This window comes from Aspergillus fischeri, genomic scaffold (assembly GCF_000149645.3).
Source record: "Aspergillus fischeri NRRL 181 1099437636249 genomic scaffold, whole genome shotgun sequence".
NCBI classification, from domain to species: domain Eukaryota; kingdom Fungi; phylum Ascomycota; class Eurotiomycetes; order Eurotiales; family Aspergillaceae; genus Aspergillus; species Aspergillus fischeri.
This window is the reverse complement of record NW_001509770.1, coordinates 3,524,017-3,544,445: the sequence shown is the minus strand read 5'-3', so window position 1 is coordinate 3,544,445 and position 20,429 is coordinate 3,524,017. Positions and strand designations below refer to the sequence as shown.

At 50.2% G+C, this 20,429-nt stretch overlaps 6 protein-coding genes and 1 non-coding gene across 7 annotated transcripts, besides 2 other annotated features; 5 read left to right on the top strand and 2 right to left on the bottom strand.

Annotated features, from left to right (window-relative positions):
* The first annotated feature begins 307 nt into the window (after nt 1-307).
* NFIA_019630 lies at nt 308-415 on the top strand. Its single transcript has one exon. It is a non-coding gene; the product is annotated as a tRNA-Met (tRNA).
* Nucleotides 416-1,065: 650 nt separating this feature from the next.
* NFIA_019620 (retrograde cargo receptor ERV46) lies at nt 1,066-2,508 on the top strand (the record flags this gene model as incomplete). Its single annotated transcript, XM_001265154.1, has 3 exons — nt 1,066-1,258; nt 1,324-1,504; nt 1,566-2,508. The coding sequence occupies 3 exons, from the start codon at nt 1,066-1,068 to the stop codon at nt 2,506-2,508; spliced, it is 1,317 nt and encodes a 438-aa protein (XP_001265155.1).
* An 882-nt stretch (nt 2,509-3,390) lies between these two features.
* Nucleotides 3,391-7,065, bottom strand: NFIA_019610 (PH domain protein; the record flags this gene model as incomplete). The annotated part of the gene is made up of 4 exons (XM_001265153.1): nt 3,391-6,363; nt 6,418-6,575; nt 6,635-6,982; nt 7,050-7,065. 4 exons carry the CDS (start codon nt 7,063-7,065, stop codon nt 3,391-3,393), a joined length of 3,495 nt encoding a protein of 1,164 aa, XP_001265154.1.
* Nucleotides 7,066-8,028: 963 nt separating this feature from the next.
* Nucleotides 8,029-8,059: a microsatellite.
* Nucleotides 8,030-8,059: a microsatellite.
* Nucleotides 8,060-11,340: 3,281 nt separating this feature from the next.
* On the top strand, nt 11,341-12,767 carry NFIA_019600 (uncharacterized protein; the record flags this gene model as incomplete). Its single annotated transcript, XM_001265152.1, has 2 exons — nt 11,341-11,932; nt 11,989-12,767. The coding sequence occupies 2 exons, from the start codon at nt 11,341-11,343 to the stop codon at nt 12,765-12,767; spliced, it is 1,371 nt and encodes a 456-aa protein (XP_001265153.1).
* A 1,263-nt stretch (nt 12,768-14,030) lies between these two features.
* Nucleotides 14,031-15,753, bottom strand: NFIA_019590 (C2H2-type zinc finger protein; the record flags this gene model as incomplete). The annotated part of the gene is made up of 2 exons (XM_001265151.1): nt 14,031-15,613; nt 15,672-15,753. The coding sequence occupies 2 exons, from the start codon at nt 15,751-15,753 to the stop codon at nt 14,031-14,033; spliced, it is 1,665 nt and encodes a 554-aa protein (XP_001265152.1).
* Nucleotides 15,754-16,135: 382 nt separating this feature from the next.
* On the top strand, nt 16,136-16,863 carry NFIA_019580 (DNA-directed RNA polymerase core subunit RPO26; the record flags this gene model as incomplete). The annotated part of the gene is made up of 4 exons (XM_001265150.1): nt 16,136-16,170; nt 16,299-16,595; nt 16,652-16,771; nt 16,830-16,863. The coding sequence occupies 4 exons, from the start codon at nt 16,136-16,138 to the stop codon at nt 16,861-16,863; spliced, it is 486 nt and encodes a 161-aa protein (XP_001265151.1).
* A 2,087-nt stretch (nt 16,864-18,950) lies between these two features.
* Nucleotides 18,951-20,339, top strand: NFIA_019570 (MCT family MFS transporter; the record flags this gene model as incomplete). The annotated part of the gene is made up of 2 exons (XM_001265149.1): nt 18,951-19,138; nt 19,211-20,339. 2 exons carry the CDS (start codon nt 18,951-18,953, stop codon nt 20,337-20,339), a joined length of 1,317 nt encoding a protein of 438 aa, XP_001265150.1.
* Nucleotides 20,340-20,429: the final 90 nt, after the last annotated feature.

The following is a 20,429-nucleotide window of genomic DNA, read 5'->3' as shown; positions in this document are numbered from 1 at the left end:
TGAGAATTTCAAAGTATGTGGTTTCAAAGGAGACGAGCTGATCAATTCGTATGTTTTTGAGGAGATGGCGAGGCGATGTGAACCTCTAGTAGAGGTTTGAGGCTGTCGGACAAAAGTAAAGAACAAAAAGTGACGTGAATCAGAAAGCATTTCGGCAGGCTCCAGTCTAGTCACGTGGGCGGACTTCTTGTTCTGGGTGTCGTTGATGCCTGAGGGGAGCTAGACCCATATAAGCTCCGACCGGGTTCGGTTCAAGGCTGTTGGACTTCCTTATCAACTTAATTTCCAGCGCTGTTATCCAACAATTGCCTCTGTGGTGTAGTTGGTTATCACGTGAGTCTCATATCTCACATATGACTCAGAAGAGTACTTCTGGGACATCTCAAGGTCGGGAGTTCGATCCTCCCCGGAGGCAATTTTTTGCATTACTTTTGCCCTGATAATCTTTTACCATGGCAATGTGACAATCAAAAACTGAATATTGATTCTATCTAGCAGCTTATAGTGCAACCTACCATCAAAGGGACGATGTACGAGAGGTATTTGTGCGTCAAATTCCAATATGTGAGTGGGAGATTCAGTGGGCCCCATGCACCAATGAGCAACTGCTCTCTGTCCTTTTGGAAATACCAATACCGAAGCAGCCAGATTGCGCAGCTTATCAGCGGTACCTGATACGCGCTGTACTCTAAGTCCCTATCACCTCTTAGCGTCGACTACCTAGAGTAAAGCCGATGCTTTAGTTCGTTTTGGGATTCATCAGGACAGCTTGTTCCAAAGACCGGACTTGATGAGGAGAACCATCCCGACGCTCAATTTTGTTATTGCTGATGATTGTTTCGCCGAGTTACCTCACTGACCTGTAAGTTGTGTCGATGCCTCGTGTGTCGTTTTATTGACATGCCGCGATTCCCGAACTATTTGCCAATTGAGCTTCATTGACATTGAATACCTCCGCTATAGATTCCCCTCCGTGCGGGCGCGCTATTATTGCTGATCAATTCGTCGAGCTGCTGCTCAACATCGTCTACTGTTTCGACCTTATGATCGTCGCTCCTTGAAGAGATGCCTGCCAAGTCGCGATTTACGAGGCTTGATGCTTTCGCCAAAACAGTCGAGGATGCTCGCATCCGTACCACCTCCGGAGGTATCATCACTTTGGCCTCGTTGGTTGTCATCCTGTACCTGGTTTGGGGAGAATGGCTGGATTATAGACGGGTAGTTGTTCTTCCAGAACTGGTTGTTGACAAGTCGAGAGGTATGGACCTACGAAGAACAGAGAACATGGGTATAGGGACTGATGTGAACGATGGCATTGAACAGGCGAGCGAATGGAAATCCACATGAACATTACCTTTCCCCGACTACCATGCGAGCTTTTGACCCTTGATGTGATGGACGTTTCGGGCGAACAGCAAGTTGGCGTGGCACATGGCGTTAACAAGGTGCGCCTGAGTTCTCCTGCCGAGGGAGGCCGTGTGCTGGACGTTCAAGCTCTGGACCTGTAAGCAGCCAACTTCTTTTACCGTTGTCGCCCACTGCTAACAATTGTGTGCGTCCGCCAGCCACTCTAAAGAGGAAATCGCCAAACACCTCGACCCAAACTACTGCGGCGACTGCGGCGGCGCGGACCCTCTCCCCGGCTCCATGAAAGAAGGCTGCTGCAACACCTGCGACGAAGTGCGCGAAGCCTACGCAGCCAAGAACTGGGCCTTTGGCAAGGGCTCCAACATCGAGCAGTGCGAACGGGAGGGCTACGCGGCGCGCATCGACGCCCAACGCCGCGAAGGCTGCCGCCTTGAGGGCATCCTGCGCGTCAACAAGGTCGTCGGCAACTTCCACATCGCCCCCGGCCGCAGCTTCACCAGCGGCCAGGTCCACGCGCACGACCTGCAAAACTATCTCGACCTCGAGCTCCCGGACAACGAAAAACACACCATGACCCACCACATCCACCAGCTGCGTTTCGGCCCCCAGCTCCCCGACGAAGTCTCCGACCGCTGGCAGTGGACAGACCACCACCACACCAACCCGCTCGACAGTACGAGCCAGGAGACGAACGACCCGGCCTACAACTTCGTCTACTTCGTGAAGGTCGTCTCGACGTCCTACCTGCCTCTGGGCTGGGACCCACTCTTCTCGTCCGCTGCCCACAACGCCCACGACCAGACTCCCCTAGGCTCCCACGGCATCGCGTACGGTTCCGGCGGCAGTATCGAAACGCACCAGTACTCGGTGACCTCGCACAAGCGGTCCCTGCGCGGCGGCGACGCCTCGGACGAAGGGCACAAGGAACGTCTGCACGCCGCGAACGGCATCCCCGGCGTCTTCTTCAACTACGACATCTCGCCGATGAAGGTCATCAACCGCGAGGCCCGCCCCAAGAGCTTCTCGGGTTTCCTGACGGGCGTCTGTGCCATCATCGGTGGTACTTTGACCGTTGCCGCGGCCATTGACCGTGGGTTGTACGAGGGTGCTCTGAGGGTGAAGAAGTTGCATTCGAGCTGAGTGTCGTTATTCATCGCCCAGAAAAGAAAAACTGAAAACGAAAATACAAGATGTATCACATCCACATGCCTGAGAATCTGATTTGAACTGTGGTTGATACGAAGGGTGTTTTATTGAAGATGTGATTGGGATTTCTGGTAGCCAAGGCGTTCCGGGACTCTCCAGCATTGCATTATTGTTCTTTTGTATACTCGCAGGGAGCAGTGTCGAGTTTGACAGAGCATACATAGCGAATCAGAGAAATATCGCTTTACCTCTTTTATGAGCTTCCCCTTGTGCTGTGAGCAAATCGTACTCGGGAAGACTGGCCATGGACCATTTTCAATAGCAAGTATAAAGGTGTGAAACTCACAAAACTGAGTAATGAAAAGATTGAAGGTGATAAAGCCAGGCCTGTATCCTGCAAAGTTGTATGTAATGCGTCCTATGTACACGAAACCACCACAGTAAGCCAAAGACACACGATAGAATGATTCTTTCCCAATGAGTCAAAAGCCAGTCCACCGCCGCAATGACGTAAAACGACACGAAAGAATGACAGGCAACTGAAGCAGTACCGAAGACGCCAGACCTGCTCTCACAACTCCATTCAATGCGTAATGCGACGGAGCAATTGCTGTAGCAAAGTAAATGGGAGGAAAATCAGCAAGGGAAATCCTGCGTAGGAATCTAGACAGTTTAGTTCTAGGGAGCGTCAAGAAGTCGGCATAGATGCAACCCCTTTTTGAGGCACATTTGCAAAAGCAGGAAAAAGCATAACGTCTGAAAAGAGCGCACACGCTGGTATAAGACGACAAAAGAAACTGAGCGATTGGGAGAAGAGGATAAGAGAGAAGGGTCTAGGGAAGGAAGAAGGGTCCAAGTGTATCAGCAACGGAAGAACTAATAATGCAAATGGTTTGCACTCCCAAAGTAGCCAGCTTGCTGGTTCAGAGGCTGGCTTTGTGGATACATTGGCGGTGTTTGGGGTGCCTGAGCCGCAAATGGCCCATACCAAGACTGACGGCGAGGCTCATCAGCACGATAAGTTTGATTGAGCGCATCCCAAGTGTGACTCGCCGCCGGGAGATTGTAAACACTGCTATGAACGCCACTTTGTAGCCCGTAATTCTGAGGTGGTGTTGTGGCAAGTTGCTGCCAGTGTTGTTGCCGTTGCGCAATTGCGTGCTGCACCAGCTGATTCGACATTCCTTCTTTGATACTCTTCTTCTCACGCTCTCGAGCATCAATCGCACCAACAAGGCCCATTGGATCAACGGGAGGTGTCTGTTTGCTCTTGTCGTTAGAGATATCAAAGAAAGAAGATCCTGTCATACGAGCCACGTGCTCCTGCTCCCGAGCCGAGAGGTGGGATGAGATGTCGTTGAAGTTCAGCATGCTACTGGCGCCACGGGAATGGGGCCGAGGTTGGGGTTCTCTGGGAATAGTCATCTGAGACTTGGAGCGAGTATGAGCCATCCAGTCTCCCGAGAGCGGTCTCCGAGGTGGAGGAGTCGTAGAAGTTGCCCGGTGATGGTGTAGATGGATTGGCGGGCTAGGGGCAGCTCGTTGCTGCACAAATTGTTCTGGGGAAAGACCGCCACCAGGGGTCGTTGGACGTGCCATGCCTGGCTGCCATAGAATACTCCGCCGGTGTTCGTCCTGACTGGGAGACCTGGCATGACCGTGGTCCATGGGATGTGTCGGCACCGCGTAGCGCTGTCTTTCCGTGGCATCCGAACCGGTCCTATGATGCGTAAACTTCTTCAGAGTGTCCGATGTGCTCGGACGTCCAGTGGTGGGCAGGTAGGTAAGTGTTGGCCCGAAATCTACCGTTGGAATGTCCGGATCGATTCGCGACGGCTCATCGAGCGTATAACGGGCGTCCCCAATGACAAGATCCTTCTTGGGCTCCGTCCCCACGGTCTTCATGACCCCCATTCTGGGCTTTGAAACAGACTTGACGGACTTTTTGCTATATACCGACTCGTGCGTACTGGCATAGTCAGGGGAAGTTGTGGAAGCGTCATCGTAGACGCTCTCATCATCCGGTTGGCGTTCTTTGACGGGCGAACGGAATGACAGCTGACGGGAAGAGATGCGATTCATGGCTTCTTCGTCTACTGTATGGCGCAGGTCATCGAAACTGGGCTCCCCGGTGGGACTGGTAGCGTCGAACTCTCCCAGCTGCTGCGAAGGCACAGGCTTTCTTCTCACAGCCTTTGCACCGTTTTGGTGAAGGTCACCTGCGGTCGTTTTGACAAGTGGTGGGCCGAAGACGTTGTTCGAACTAACTGGTGCTGGCGAGTTTTGTGCTTGATCTGCGGAACTCTCATTCGACGGAGCCGATGGGCGGTTGAACTGGTGGGTGCCACTAGACTCCTGGATTCTATGTTCGGCAGCTGAGGGTAGGGCCAAGTTGGATAGATTCAGCTTTCCAGCGGCGGCGAGCTGTGTGAGAGTGCTGTCGGACATCCTGTTATTGGCCTTCCTCAGATCCGGCGAAGGTAATGGCCGGTTTGATGGAGTCTCTCCTGGTGCATGCATAAATGCCGGCGGCATGGCTACCGGGTCAGGAGGAGATTGAGGTCGTAGATTCTCCCCAACAGCGGTGGCCGGAGGATCTACTTGCTGCTTCCAGTCGCCCTCTTCACTGCTGCGGTCACTGACACTAGCAGTGCCGGCCTGTTGCCGTTCCACAGGCACTAGATCTTGATCGGAAGATGATGGTGAGCCCTCCACGACCCGAGCCTGCACGCGTTGTTGCATGGACTTAATTCCTGTCGTATCGGAATAGCCTCGAGAATGATAACTGGATGCAATGTCCTCTTTTGGCGATTCATTTAGGATGGCATCTGCTGACTGGTTGTATTCAGGCCGGCTCTCGGGTAACGAGTGATTGTTGCGAGGGCCCCCTGCGGGTACATTACTATAGCGATTGGGGAGACTGGCTCTGTATCGTGGTTTTCTTGAGGAAACACTGCTGGTCCTGCTTCCTGCCGCGGCCATACGCTGAGCTGTCGCATCCTTCAGCTGTTTTCTCCATTCCGCCTCAGTCCAGGTGTGGCTACCCGGCATTTGCATCAGACTCGCTACATCCAGGACGTCCAGGTACCCATAACGCCGTTGGCTAGGGAATGCGAACATGATGCTCTTGACATGATTCGTGGCAGCTATGAGGCGTGTCGGCCGCCCATAGAGATTGAAAGTGTCGAAAGTGGGGATGAGGAAGCGAACCATCATTTCGAAGCCGGAGATGGCAGGATGGACCTCGGGCATGACGAAGACGAACCCCTCCGAAGTCGACTCTGGATTCGAATGAATTGTAACAGTCCCTTCAATTTTCACAAGAGTCGACTGATCGATTAAGGCCTTGGACTGGGGGTATATGGCATATGCAGCGTAGGCGTTTGTGATGGTCGCAATAGGTTTCGCCTTTTTGGTCTTCTTCGTGTCGTAGAATTTGATGTCTCCTGTGGCCAGCCTCGGCGCCCGATCATAGGCAGATTTCTTCAACGACTTCTGCGCCTTTTGGTACTCTTTCTCGTTCGGAGGCGAGATCACAAACCAGCAGCGTCTCCACGGTGTCCCTGCTCCGAATCGTACACGGGCCCAATCTTCCTGCTTATAGCGGTTGCGCTCGAGAATGGATCGAATGTTATTTAGATTTTTGCCTTTGCCGGCAATGATCGAGCCTGTGTACGCTTCGTAGAGCGAGGTGTGCTCGAACAGCGAAAGACGAATGGCTGAGGCCCACTGGGCTAATGAATGGAAAGAATTGAAAAGCAGCAGGTACCGGTTCTGCCCGGCAGAACATATGCTCAGGACATTCTTCAGTGGCTCCATTGCTTGGTTTCTGGTGGGCAATGATTCAATCTGCTTTTTCGTTAGAGAGTCCAATAAGTCTATACCGCTTCATCTGGTACTCACGACTCGAATTGAAGCATCCGCCAGATTGATGAATGTGGAAGGGACTTCTTCGCCTTCTGGTGCTGCGTCCAGCGCAGCGGCATCCCATACTGAAAGTACTGTCCCAATAAGTTGCGCATAGCATTCAACCCATTGTCGATCGGAACAAGGCCGGCCCTCTAGATACACTTGAGTCAGTTCGTGCTGGTTTCGACAGACACTTGAGACAAGCACATACGGGTATCCAGATCATTCAGCTTGAGAAAATATCCTTCATGGTACAATTTGTTGGCGTGGTTATTGAGGAAAGTGAATATCGGCTGAAGTTCGGGCGGCGTATCTTCTGAAAGCTCCGTCAACGGAGGATTGTGAGAGAAGACCGTCGATGCTGGCCGTGAAATGCGGCGTTCCGCTTTTGTTGTCAACTGCGACGGCGAGCCTTCGATCGGTGAGGGTGTATCGGGAGAAGGGGTCTCGAATCTTGACGGAGGATTGCTCAACGTGACTGAGGCTGAAGCTGTACGATGATGCTGTCCGGCATTCTCCTTGCGGGACGAGCCACCGAAGGCTGATATGAAAGACCGCACTGATAACGCAAGGGGTTATCAGTTACCGTCATTCGGAATTCGGGAAGGGGACGATCGTCTACTCACCACGCGAACGAACCATAATGATCGAGGTCTAGACTCCAGTGACTGATCTATTGTAGAATGAGGTAGAAGCTGCAGAAGAAAAGACCAGCTGCCGGTTCAACCCTTGAGATGACAGATATGACACTCTACCGCCAGGCAACTTGACCGGAACGACAGGAAAAAGCTGTCAGGTCGCGGATGAACAACAGACAAGTAACGAGAGATGAAGAGTAAGAAAACAGAGCAACAGTGTGTTAGGTCCGGGCTCCTCCGCGCGGAGGTAGCAATGGGGTCTCGGGCCCGCCAAGAATGGGATCTATTGAGGAGAGGATTCCATGTAGGATCTGGATTTGATGAATTGTCGGAGTAGACGAAAATAGTGTTTGGAAAAGAGTGGCAGGACAGGTCACAACCGGACAGTGTCGTAATGACCGCCAAGATCGGCTGGTGACGAGGAAAGTTCAGGTTGCAAGCGCCTGACTTGGATAATTGCAGTCACAGGCTTGGTGTCTCAGTCTCTCTTTGATCAGTGGAGAGAAGGAAGGCGGGGCGAACAGCGGCGAGTGGGTGGTCGGAATGAGGAGAAAAAGAGAGAGGGAGTAGGTTCTTCGAAGAGGAAACAATCAGAGAGAAAATCTAGGAAACGAGCGAGATAGGAAAGAATAGAAAGAAATGCGAGAGAGATGAGGGATGATGGATCATAGGGTAAATAAGGTAGTAAGTACTACTTACTACTGCTCCGTAGTAGGAGGAGTAGTATCGTAGTAGTGATGGTCGCCGAACGTGGGTCTCAAGGTGGAAATGGTAACTGTAATACCACACTGTTTCGCAGGGCTTCCTTTTTCCCTTTTTCTTTTTCTTTGAATCTTCCTGTGGCGGTGTTGAAGGTCGAGGGACGATCAGGAGTATTTTGATTGTAGCCAAAGAATAGGGATGAAATAGGAGAAACGATATCAGTAGAAGGAGTTGGATGGAACTATTAGGTAGACTAGATACTAGAAATAATAATAATAATAATAATAATAATAATACCAATATCAGAGACATGCAAAATGACTGGACCACCAGGCCAAGTCGCGGCTGGCGTCATTGCCGTTCTTTTTACCTTTCATCATATCTGGAGGGTTTGACTCTGGCTTATCCATCTCTTCCTTGAATGCGACCATTGTTCTCATTCCGGTTGGTCATGTCAATTGTGTCCATGATGTGATCAGACACATTCTTCTCTTGCACCTCCACTCCCGTGTTTACTGCCGTTGCCATTGTTAAATGATAGGCAAGAGGTCACATCAATGGAGTAATCATTTAGTAGACTGTCACTAGCCACCGGTAAGTGTCAATGAATAATGATACTAAACAGTAGTATTTCTTTATTATTGGCCATTAAATCACTTGTGACGCGGCCAGACCAACCACCCCGCGGTAAAGACAGGAAGTGTCTAATAATAATAAGTACTGTATGTAGTCTGCATCTACCTAGGATATCCTATGTGGACTAGACGCAATGAACTAGTATTTGTGTACGGAGTAGTAGTGCTCTTATGGACGGATAATCAATAGAGAACTAATATGCATTAAGATCGAATAGGGGTTGAGCCTCAGGAAGATAATTTCTCGCTCAGAAAATACGCAGCAAAGGATACTGTTGTACCTTACAGACTCGATTGATATTTGCCAACAAATTTGACGATGGTGTTCTATTAACAAATCTGACCCTGTCCAGCGCACTCCTTACTCCAGTGTATCAAGAACACACCCAAATATAGCAACAGAGAAATATGCATGTCTTACTGGCAGGAGAGAATCCAAGAGAAAAGCCGAGACGTCTATTCTGGGACTAGACTAGACTGCTAAATTACAGTACGGTTGCTCCCTTACCTTACTGATTGATGAAAGAGTAAGGCGCCCTTTTGCCCTTTTCAACACGCACATTTTTAACCAGGCGAGGAGAAGCGATCGCATAAGTGAGCGCTAAGCGCAATTCAGTTTAACAGCGGAGTTGTAGGGACGTTTGGATAATATTTTTTGGACATTTTGACTATTCGACAGCACTCGGAAGCCGTACACATCCGAATGGCCACAAGGGTAATCGTCGTAGGTAAATGTCATTACAGGCCATTCTAAGCCCCAATACCATGCAGCCACATATTGGGAACGCCGGCTATTACCTACCTTAGGCTCTGGTACCTCTGTACAATTCCCACAAAGGAAGTTCAAGGAGGAGGATTTGATATCATCCTGCTGCCGGTCTTGGTCTATCAAGGCAAGGTAACCAGTGGCAAACTTCTGACGAGAGGACGGCTGAAGTCTAATTCCCACGTCGTAACGCTTCTGTGCCTGTCCGGTCTGTTCCTGGCTGCATGCCATGGATCAAGACACTTGATTTGTCTGCATGGTTATTGCGCAAAGGCGAAAGGCACGCCTTGCCACCATAAAAGGCCGATGTTGGTGAATTTCTTTCCGAACTCCAGCGAGGAATGACTCTGCTCGAGTTATGGCGGTATGATTGTGCTAGATCTGATCGTCATGTGACTGATATTGGTAGCGATTCACCGACACCGAGTTTATCGCCTTAGACTCGGTAGTTAGAGCGGAGCTTTCCATCAGAACCCCATCGGACGCGCACTGAGAGCAGCGATCTTTGCTGTAACTGGAGTCCCGGGTGGCAGATTATGACCTCAGCAGTGGGCTTAATTTTCTCTTGACCCATGGACTCGGATGATCAACAAGGGCTTCTTGTTGATCAACCACGTAATCATTATTTCTCTCTTAGATATTCCCTCATCCTCGTGCAGTAGTAGTAACAGTCCATGATCGCCTCGGAAACTTGAGAGCATGCGCAGTGACCTTGACAAGCCACCGTGGCCTTCCGTCAGGTTGTAGATTTCCGTACAGTTCATCACCGGAAGCCTGGGCTCTCCGTACCGAGTATATGCTCTTGGCGTTAGGTATGATCTTGATTATTAGCGAGGAATAGGAAAAGACCAATCTTGGATTCTGACATGGAATCGATTAGTAGTATCCACATTTAAACCGTCTCGATAAATGAGGGAAAATGTAGGGAGGTCCAGGTCTCAATTATCAGCGGTATTCCATACTCATTTTGGTCTTTTCGATGGGAACGTCCTTGGCACCTTATGAGCATCCAAATGGGCCATATCACTCTGGTCTCCGTAATCATTTCTCAAATCATGGATTGTCTAAGAAGATCAGAAAGACATCCTAACGGACATTCAAAGACCCTATGCTGGCCTGATCGTCCAGGAAGGTGCCATTCAGCACACCGCGATGAAAAGCGGACACTGGACCATTCAGAGCTCAGCCTAGACCGTCAGTCTGACTCAATGCATCTAACTCATTGAGGATCGATGTGTTCCAAACCCGCAAGGGATTCGATTCAACTCAGGGAGTCGACTGCTGTATGGTCCTGATAGACCGTTCGAGCGGAGACGGCGTCCACACTCATCCAGCTTGTGAACCCCTTCAGGTTGCAAACTGTTTGCTTTTTGACAGCATCCTCTTTTCGGCATTATTCTCAAGTGGAATTTACCTGATTCATGATGAATTCTCCTAGAGATCATTGCTGAAGATATGGCCTTAGTCGTCGAACCAGGCGCCTAAGCTAACAGAGCTGCCCCAAGGTAGTGAATCAGGAGCGATTGACTGACTGCGTATCTGTCCTTTTCTATGCTGATAGTGTGAAGGTACACATCAGCTCAGTCAGGGTTGGAAATCTTTACTCTGGACTGAAGCCTCAACTCTGACAGGCAAGATAGCCTCATATGGCAGCTGTCCGCAACTTGAATCCAAGGATAATCCAGTCTGTCACTGCGATTGACCGACTATAGCTCTAATGACAGATTCTTAGAAAAAAGGTGAATATCAGTTCGAGAGGTTCTTCCTCATTAAATGATGTCGTGCGTGGCATCCTCGCCATGACAACAGATATTCACTGCTCATTGCTCATTCACCCTCAGCCCATCTCTGACCTCTCCCTCACCTCCACTCCTTTTCATCTCTCCCACATCTCTCCTTCCTTACACCACTAAAACGAGTCGTTTATTATTCGATACCATCTTGATTATTCCTACAGCACGTGGAGTTGTCGTATGCTTCAGCCAGACCCTTAGCTATTGAAACGACTTCACGGGCATTCTTCCAGCTTCAGCTTTTCATTTGTTTGTTTTCCTCCCCAGTTTGTCTTTCTATTTCTTTGTCTTTTTGGCGTTTCTTTTTGCGTGCTTTGTTGTGTTTTGTCTGTCTCAGGCTTCGAAACCTCCAATGAGCAGTGGCTGAGCCTTTTGTCGCCAATATGGACGTGTTCCCTCTCTCACCTGACTTTGAATTCGAGGATCCATTCGAGACTACCGATGGACTTAACGATTTTGAAGAGGGTGACGATGAGCGTCTGTCTTGGGTTGATCAGAAAGTAAAAGAGATCACCGCGGCCGAGCTTCAGGATTTTGCTCAACTGATGGACGAATTTGCCAAAGGGTTCGATCCCGACTCCCTTGCTCGAGAGATCATGGCTACGCTACCACTGCTCGAGGAAGATCTGTTCCCCAGCTCCTTCGCCCATCTCTTGATCCTCCTTCTTCAGACCGACGGCAAGATCGAAATCGCCCAAGTAAAGCTAGTTCGGTGGCTGCGTGCTCGTTATCCCATTGCTTTATGTGAGCCAAGCGAGACTCAACTGGTCGATGAGACGTTCTTCATGTCCGAGATTGAGATGCTGAGACGGCTGCTGTCGACCTTGCGTGGAGACGACGACAAGGCCATATATTGGATCAACTGCAGGCCCTTTGAGATTGGCAAGTCCTGCGAGAAACTTGAAGCATCCATCAAGGTGATTAGAGCCTTTGAGCTTGACATGCGGTCTGCAACAGAGGAGATTGACGAGGAAAGTAAGATTGCACGTCACCATTCCACCTGTCGATGAAGCTGACCACAATGAACCCAGGACATTTCTATAACGATCTCCCTGTCTGTAATGAGCGCACTGTGCTGACAAGCATGAGGGCACAGCGGTGCGACAGCTCTCGCGCATCCATTGGCTGGAACAATTATCTGTCATCTGAGATCGAGCTCACAAGGTTCCACCAGTATTTCAAACGCCATGTCATGGAGCATGACCCCGATAAGGCTCGTGGATTTGGATGGCTGCCACCAGAACATATCAGGGTTCCTCGCTCGTCCTCTACCAATGTTGATCTTGTCGATGTGTCTGATTGGCCTCTGAACGATCATCAGAAAAAAATCATGAGTCTGCTGTTCAAGGTTGCTCAGTGGCTTGGTCTAGCGAGAGGACTTGCGGCCGTCCATCTCTTTTGTGACGTTGCTCGTAACTTTACCATCCACAACCCCTCCGAGAATCCGAGTGCCAGCTACATCCTCTTCATGCAGAAACTTGCCGAGGCCAGACTGTGCCCCAGCTCGATTAAATCCCAGATCCCGACCCCGTTTCCCTACGACGACGAGGTCTACGCGGACCGCAACCCGGCCTTCTTTATTGATGTCTTCAGATCTGCCAAAAGCTTGGTGTGCTGCCAGGTCGAGATGGCATCTTTCTTGAAGAAGAAGAGCGACAAGAAGAAGCAGGGCTATCCCAACCACCGCACCTCTGGTGGCCAATCTTCCAAGGGCATGCGAATTCGTATGATCACTGAATTCCCCGAAATCCATGGATCTCTTGCTGGTGCTTGGGATGGCAATCGCAAGGTCAGTCTACACAGGAGATAAGCTAGGTTATCTGATTTTTCTATGGAGGCCGCTAACTTCTACTTGCTCAGCAGAACATGGCAAAGAAAACCGGCCCCTTGGCTATTCCTTCTGCAAGCCTTCCTGCTGAGGAAACAACTCTTGACCATCCTGCTTCACCCGAGGAAGAGCGATTGGTTTATCATTTCGCCGGTTACGCACGTTCGATCTAGGATTCAAACCGCACGCCCGGGGTGACCTCCTGCACAGCTGTGATGTTGTCTGGGCCAGCAATCCGTTGAATATCCGGCTTTGGACAGTAACTTGGCCTTCTCCCCTCGGGAACTATTCGAAAATCAGCAAAAAAAGGAGAAAAACCCAAAAAGACGGAAAGAAGCCATGTTTGGCGGTTTGAGCTGCGTTCAGCCTCAAAAATCAGTTCCAATCTGGTTTGGTACGGTCATCCATCTTCTTTCTTTCATTTCATCTTGCACCAAACATCCCTTGGCTTCCAAATCGTTTCTTCGTGGTTGAAGATAATTTTTGTCTTCTTGAAGCTTTCTGGCTGCGATGATCGCATGCGCTCGGGGCTGGTCTTCTGTTGGCACTTGTCGAGGCATTGCGGCCTATCTAGTTTCCATATCGAAGAAACAAAGACACTCATTTCCAGGGACATGGATGAAAGGACATAAAAATAAGGAGAAAAAGCACATATGTACTTACAGAATTACTCAAACTCCCCTTTGTGAATTTTGTTCTGTTTCTCATGGCTGATGCATTTTCACATTTTTCTCTCACGTTACGCGGAGCGGAGCCAGCAGCTAACTGTTCAACCAACCAGGTCATGATGCTGAATTTCGTGCAACGTACTGACTCACGCCGAGATGAGTGTCTCCGCTTGGGGCATCACTGGGTTATGCTTTGTGAATGCTGACACCTGAACCTAGGAGTGTACTGACGGCCAGACCAGACCGTCTCTGGCGGGCCTGGTTTGGTAGGTTGAACTCTGACGACTGCTGACCTTCAGCAGCTCGAATGATCAATACTGTGCTGTTAGAAGTAAAGGTGAGTGATGGACTGAATTTCAGTTGTTCGCTTCTGACGGCCTGCTAGATTTGCGTAGGAGTACAAGTATGAAGTTTACAGCCATCTATGCGATCTACATACGACCGTGCGGTTGAAAGAAATAGATTTGATCCAGCATAATCCTCATTTATCATGATCAGCTCAAATGATAGATCTATGGAAAGAGAAGTTTTGGTCGTAAGAACTCCCGAAAATAATGAAAAGTAAATCGCTCCAAAGCTACGACTCCATCATATCGTAAGCCAGTGCAGGATCAATCAGCGCCATATCATCGCCAGTAGTGGGTATCGTAGAATTGCTGTCATGCATCATTACATCGACGCCGTGCGCAGGCAACGGCTTCGACACGGCCGCGCCAGAAGTCGCTATCGTCTCGGTCCCATCCAACGCATACGGATCATACGACGAATGATCGTTATCGAATTCAAGGCCGTAGATTCCCCCGAACAGTTCCTCGGAGGAAGCAGAAGCAGAAGCAGACGCACCGAACTCATGCGCGAGCAGGGCTCGCCGCAGAAATAGATCGCGGGTTTCCTCTTCGGAGAAATGATGCTTGCCGCTCATATGGACCCAGAGATCGTAGTCTCTGTGGAACCGGTGCGGGCACGACTCAACCAGACACGCGATGTGGCGGCCCGTTTCCTCGGCGTAGCCCTCACCCGTGAGCGCGGCCAGCGCGGACACACCGGGTGAGCTTGCGGTAGAATGCTGTCGATCGCGGGTGATGCCGAGACGCTGGCGGCGTTCGGCTTTGGCGTTTTGGTAGCCCAGGTGTGCGGTGCGGATGTGTTCTTCCAGCGCGAGCTTGCTCCCGTACCGCTTGCCGCAGCCGTTGTCGTTGTTCCAGCCGGACACCTTTTTCGAGGACGAGAGGTCGGTCTCGCCGCAGACGAAGCGTTTCTCGCCCTGATGGACGGTGCGGATGTGTACGGTCAGATTTCCCTTCTTGGTGAAGCTGCGGTCGCAGCCGGGTACGGTGCAAGGGAATGTCTTGCGTTCCTCGAGACTGACGTCGCCGTGGGCGACTTCGAGATGGCGGCGGAGTTCGCGGGAGGTCGCGCAAGTCAGAGAACAGTTGGGACATCGCGGGGGGTGGATGGATCGGATATGAGCTTGTAGGAGGGCGTAGGTGGGAAAGGTTGCTTCGGCACCCTCTGCGTGCTGGGAGCATTCTGTGCAACTAAAGCGTTTCTCGGTGTGAATGCGGCTTTCGTGGGCTCGAAGATGCCCTGCTGTGTCGAATGCCATTGTACATTTCTGCCCGGTGCTCGGATCCGCGTGGGGGCATTGGAAAGGCTTTTGCTTTAGATGTGCGGTCATGATGTGTTTTTGAAGGGTGGAATGCTTCCGAAATGTTTCATTGCAAGGCGGGTACTCCGTGCAGCGGTACTTATCTCGTCCATCGTGGGCAGCCAGATGTCGACGGAGCCGGGAGCCGGTCACGAAGCTCTTCCCGCAGCCAGGACGGTCGCATACGTAGTCTCGGACCCCAGTGTGTGCGCTTTTGATATGGTGATTCAGATGAGATGCGCGGAGGAACGTCTTGTCACACTCCTCGAATGTGCACTTGAAGATTCTCTCATTGTTATGGGAGCGCAGATGTTCTTGAAGTCGCGCTGGCCGGTTGAATGCCTTTGTGCAACCATCGAAGGGACAGCGGTGAGTTTTCAGCTCCGAAGGATATTTGGCTGAGGTCGTAGAGATTGGTGTCGCTGGAGTCTCGTGGAGACTGTCGCTGTTCACACTGGATTCGTCGGAAGATACATAATCGGCATCTGACTGAGGCTCCTCGTAAATCGGATCTGCGACAGCGATGTTCAGCTCCACAGTCAATTCAATCCCAGGGTTCAAGCGTCTTACCAGCATCGTCCAGCGCCGTGCGTTTCCGAGATTTGTTCGGGATAGTGAGCTCATCCGACTCAAGTTTGCGCTTCTCACCCATGGCTCAGATAGAGCCCTGATATTAGGCTTCACAGGAATACGACCATTAAGAGCATAGACTGGACAATGGTCAACGCATCAAGCGCACATTCAACTGCTGATAAGAATATCATATAAAAATTATGCCAGGGACTGATGTTAAAAGCGGTGACAAAGCTGACCAGAAAGGGCTTAGTGTTAACGGGGCCAAGGAACTTTTTCCGCCGCTATTTTGGAGGGTCGCGATATCGAAATCTTCATCTTCACCAAGCCTGTCGCAAGGTCGATCTTTTCGCAGCGTCTCTATCCCTGGACGTGATATTTGCCGTCCCTTCACTTGTGTGGCTGCTGAACACGCTCGTTTGGTTATTATTTACCTGGTTTACCAGCTCTAATTTGACACCATGTCTGACTACGGAGATCACGACGCTGAGGAAACGTAAGGACACCTCATTTGACTGCATTGTTCAGTCTGGATTGGGAGCACTCCACTTGCTCGCCGCATAATCCACTGGTGAAAATGGTTTCTTGAGCTAGTTCAGCCGTTCTGACTCGCACATTTTACAGCTACGACTACGAGCCCGCGGAGGAGGTGTTCGACGAAAATGAGCCCGAAGACTTCATAAACCCCGAGGATCTCGAAGGTGCCGAAGGAGGCGCCGATGGCTATGCGGATGATCATTATACGCCGGCAGTCAATGGTGACCGTATCGTCGTCTCTGGCGATCCCAGTGCGGGATACTCGGGCAAGGTGGTGGAACAAGCACGGGCGAAGAAAATCCCCAATGAAGAACGCAAGACAACCCCGTACATGACCAAATACGAAAGGGCGCGAGTTTTGGGTACCAGAGCTTTGCAGATCAGGTTTGTCATCTGCGACATGTGGCATGTGAAGACCGTCGAACTGACATTTGTCACAGTATGAATGCTCCCGTGCTTGTAGATCTTGAGGGAGAGACAGATCCTTTGCAGATCGCCATCAAGGAGCTGAACCAGAAGAAGATCCCACTCATTGTGAGGAGATATCTGCCGGATGGAACGTAAGTTATCCCGTACCTCGTGTATGGACGCATGTCTAATCCGCTTTCGAACATTTAGGTACGAGGACTGGACGTGTGAAGAGCTACTCTAGAATCTGATCACATTTTGGGTGGATGTCTGTTGAGACTGAGCTATTTGTTTCTACTTGTCATTCTAATTATGGTCTTCTGATTTGACGTCCCGCATAGCGTTCGGAGTTTGGGAGCAGGAAGCGAACCGTTCATTGCATTGCTAATGATCCGGTCGCCGGGATTTGGAATTCAGCAAAGAACAGAAAAGAAGTATACTTTACCTTTGATGGATAGAATATGAAAAAAGTGTTACGTTCATTCCATTGGCCCTGGGTGTTTACCCGCATCCACAAACACCTGAAGTTCTCAACAAGTCTCTAGCCTTTCCAACAAAATGTGTGCTATGTGTACTATCTCGAAGCCTGCGCTCACAATACTCGAGCATAACTTCCTATTGCACGATATCAGGGCAAAACATAATGAAACACTAAACGAATGATGCGAAAGGTGAAGAGTACAGGACAGTTCCCCCTGAAGTGTACGAACCTCCGTTTCTCTTGCCCCTTTGCATGCTGGAGCACGCGTTGCGATAAAATGAGTAAACGGCAAGTCTGTATCTTCACCTGACCTCAGTGATTTTGAGTTTGATGAGCTTTACAATGATATGATCTGGAGTAGCTCATCGGTTGCTTGTACTTTTGATACTACCTTGATGCCTTCTTCCAAAAGGAGCTTAGCGTGACATGCAGCATCACGTGATGATCACTAGGCAGTCAACAGAATGTTTCTACGTACGGAGTACATCGCCATGTTCTTGATCTGCACAGATACTGTTACGATTGCCGGCCGCAAACGTACATAATCCCGAATGCCCTCTGTCATCTCTCCATAACTGCAAATGCGAAGCTAGAAGTCTGGTTCATGTTTTCGAATGATCTGGCTCGGATCTGGCACACGGAGTCTCGGAGATCGAAGTGCGGGAAAACGTGGATTCGGTCTTTCGGAGTGTGCCGCAAAGCCCCCGAGTTGGCGATCCACATTCCCCTTGCAAGTCAAGTCTTACCCTACCTAATCCTTTTATTCCTGTGTTCTTTTCTTTTCAGGTGGTTCCAGTCAAGTCTAGACTAACTTCAGTTCCTCGTCAGTTCAGAATTTCAACATGACCAGGGAAACTTTATTTTTGTGTCCAGCAGCATCCAAGGCTACTGTTAGGGCACAATCTGATATGCCTCGTTTCTATTATTAATGAGAATCAAGCCGCAAGCATCATCATGAAGCATGGTCCTTCCCCGCTGGATAAGACGGCACTCGGCACGTCACGTTGTCCATGTTTTTGGCGCCCTGGGACGCCATAGTCACCCTGGCTCGTCCTATTTGCTACCTCATCTGATTATGAATCATAGTTACAGCGGATCTTATGCAAAAGCATATGATTATATTGCTTGACTTGTCTTTAAGGCCTGAGTTCGTTACCGACTTTGGTAGTCGAGTGGGCCCTGGTCCCTCGGTTATCCATCAGCCTTAGCGGTTGGCCATTCTTGCTCGAATGGAGAAGACCTTCGGAGTTACCCCAAGGACAAGGATGAATCTTTCAGGCTTCTAGCGGTAGTCAATGCCGCAAGCAACTTAACACACGTATCAAATCCTGGAGCTGTAGGGTCAATGGGCTTGATCCCAATCGACATTTAAAAAACTGGTCACGTATGCCGGCAGTTTGGAATCTTGAAGACTGACTCATGCCTCTGGTCTCCCTAGGAATACGACTTATGGACCGGCTCACAGTGGATCTCTCCTTTGATATCCGCAGTCCCAGTGGTATCCTCTCGGGCCTCTGGCTGGCAAGCTTGGACTTTTTTAGTGCCCCGCTGACTCTAAGGGTTGCTGAGAAATCCTTATCGCATATAAATTTGGTTTTGCGCATCTGCTGTTTTTTCCGTGTCGCATGTTGATAGATTGACAGGTGTTGGGCGATTCTTGATTTGAATTATTTTCGTCCGCTTGAATCAATTCATCGTCGGTCTTTAATCTGCATTTCTATGGGACTTTTTGACTATATATACCCTTTTTGCATAGTTTGCCATCACATCTCCGCTACACATAGAATCGGCCGTGGTTGTTCGCGCGCTGAGTCGGATCTATACGATATTGCCATCTAGAAGGACAGGAAATGGGGATGAGGGCACACGCGGAGGAGAAGGCCGTTGCGCCCTCGGTGAACAGCAACAATGACGAGAGCAACGTGCGCACACCAGAACAGCAGCCAGGAGAGAAACACCTAGAAGAGCCAACCTTCGATACAGGCATCCCGGCATGGTTGCAGGTCCTTGGATCATTCTTCCTATTCTTCAACTCATGGTAGGTACATTTGTGAATGCATGACATTGTTGAGGCTGCTCTTTTGCATCGCTAATCGCTACGTCGTCTTAGGGGTGTGATCAATACATGGGGCGCTTTCCAGACATACTATGAACAAAATCTTCTCTCGAATGTTTCGTCATCATCCATTGCCTGGATTGGATCTCTGCAATCGTTTCTTCTGATGCTCTTTGGAGTAGTGACCGGCCCGTTGTTCGATGCAGGATACTTTCGAGCTCTCGTCATATTTGGCACCGTCGTGCTCCCATTTGGCTTGATGATGACCAGTATTTCTTCACAGTATTGGCACTTGATCCTCTGTCAAGGAGTCTGTATCGGCCTGGCTGCCGGATGCCTGTTCGTTCCCTCGGTTGCTATTCTGCCCCAATACTTCAAGCGGAAGCGAGGTTTAGCCAACGGACTGGCGGCTTCAGGCAGCAGTATCGGGGGCGTGGTCTATCCGATAATGTTCAATAAGCTGCAGGACCAAGTTGGATTTGCGTGGGCGACTCGCGCACTGGGCTTCGTAGCTTTCGGAACCTGCTGCATCTCCCTATCTCTCATGCGTATGCGATTTCTGCCTACCGAGAAACGCAAGTTGGTCCAGCTGTCTGCCTTTAAAGAACCAGCGTTCGTGATGTTTGCCGTTGCCATGTTTTTGGGCTTCCTGGGCTTCTATAACTTCCTATTCTACGTGCAGTCCTATGCCATCGACACCGGAATCGTCGATGAAAATCTGGGGTTTTATCTGCTCTCCATGCTTAATGCGGGTTCTACCGTGGGACGAATCTTTCCCAACTTCGTCGCTGATCATACCGGCCCACTGAACATCCTGACGCCAGCTGTCACAGCCACAGCAGTTCTGGCCTTTGCCTGGATTGGCGTGCACAATGTGCCCGGCATCATTGTTCTCTCTGTCCTGTACGGTCTCTGCTCCGGTGGGTTTGTCTCACTCCCACCGGTAGTCATGGTCACGTTGACGAAAGATATCCGCGACCTGGGTACTCGTCTGGGCATGATTTTCGCCACGACCTCGATCGGTTTGCTGATCGGAACACCAATTGGTGGAGCCATCATGAGTAATACCCATAATTATCTCGGCGTTCAACTCTTTACCGCTTGCTGCATCATCACCGCAGCCGCCATTTTTGCGGCCCTGCGATTCTCACGCACTGGGGCCCGGCTGCTTGTCAGAGCATGATAGCCACCAGTGTCATGAACGTTGCACGACTTATGCGAAGCGTTTGTGGCTTATTGAAAGCACATATCATGATAATCGGTACATATCACG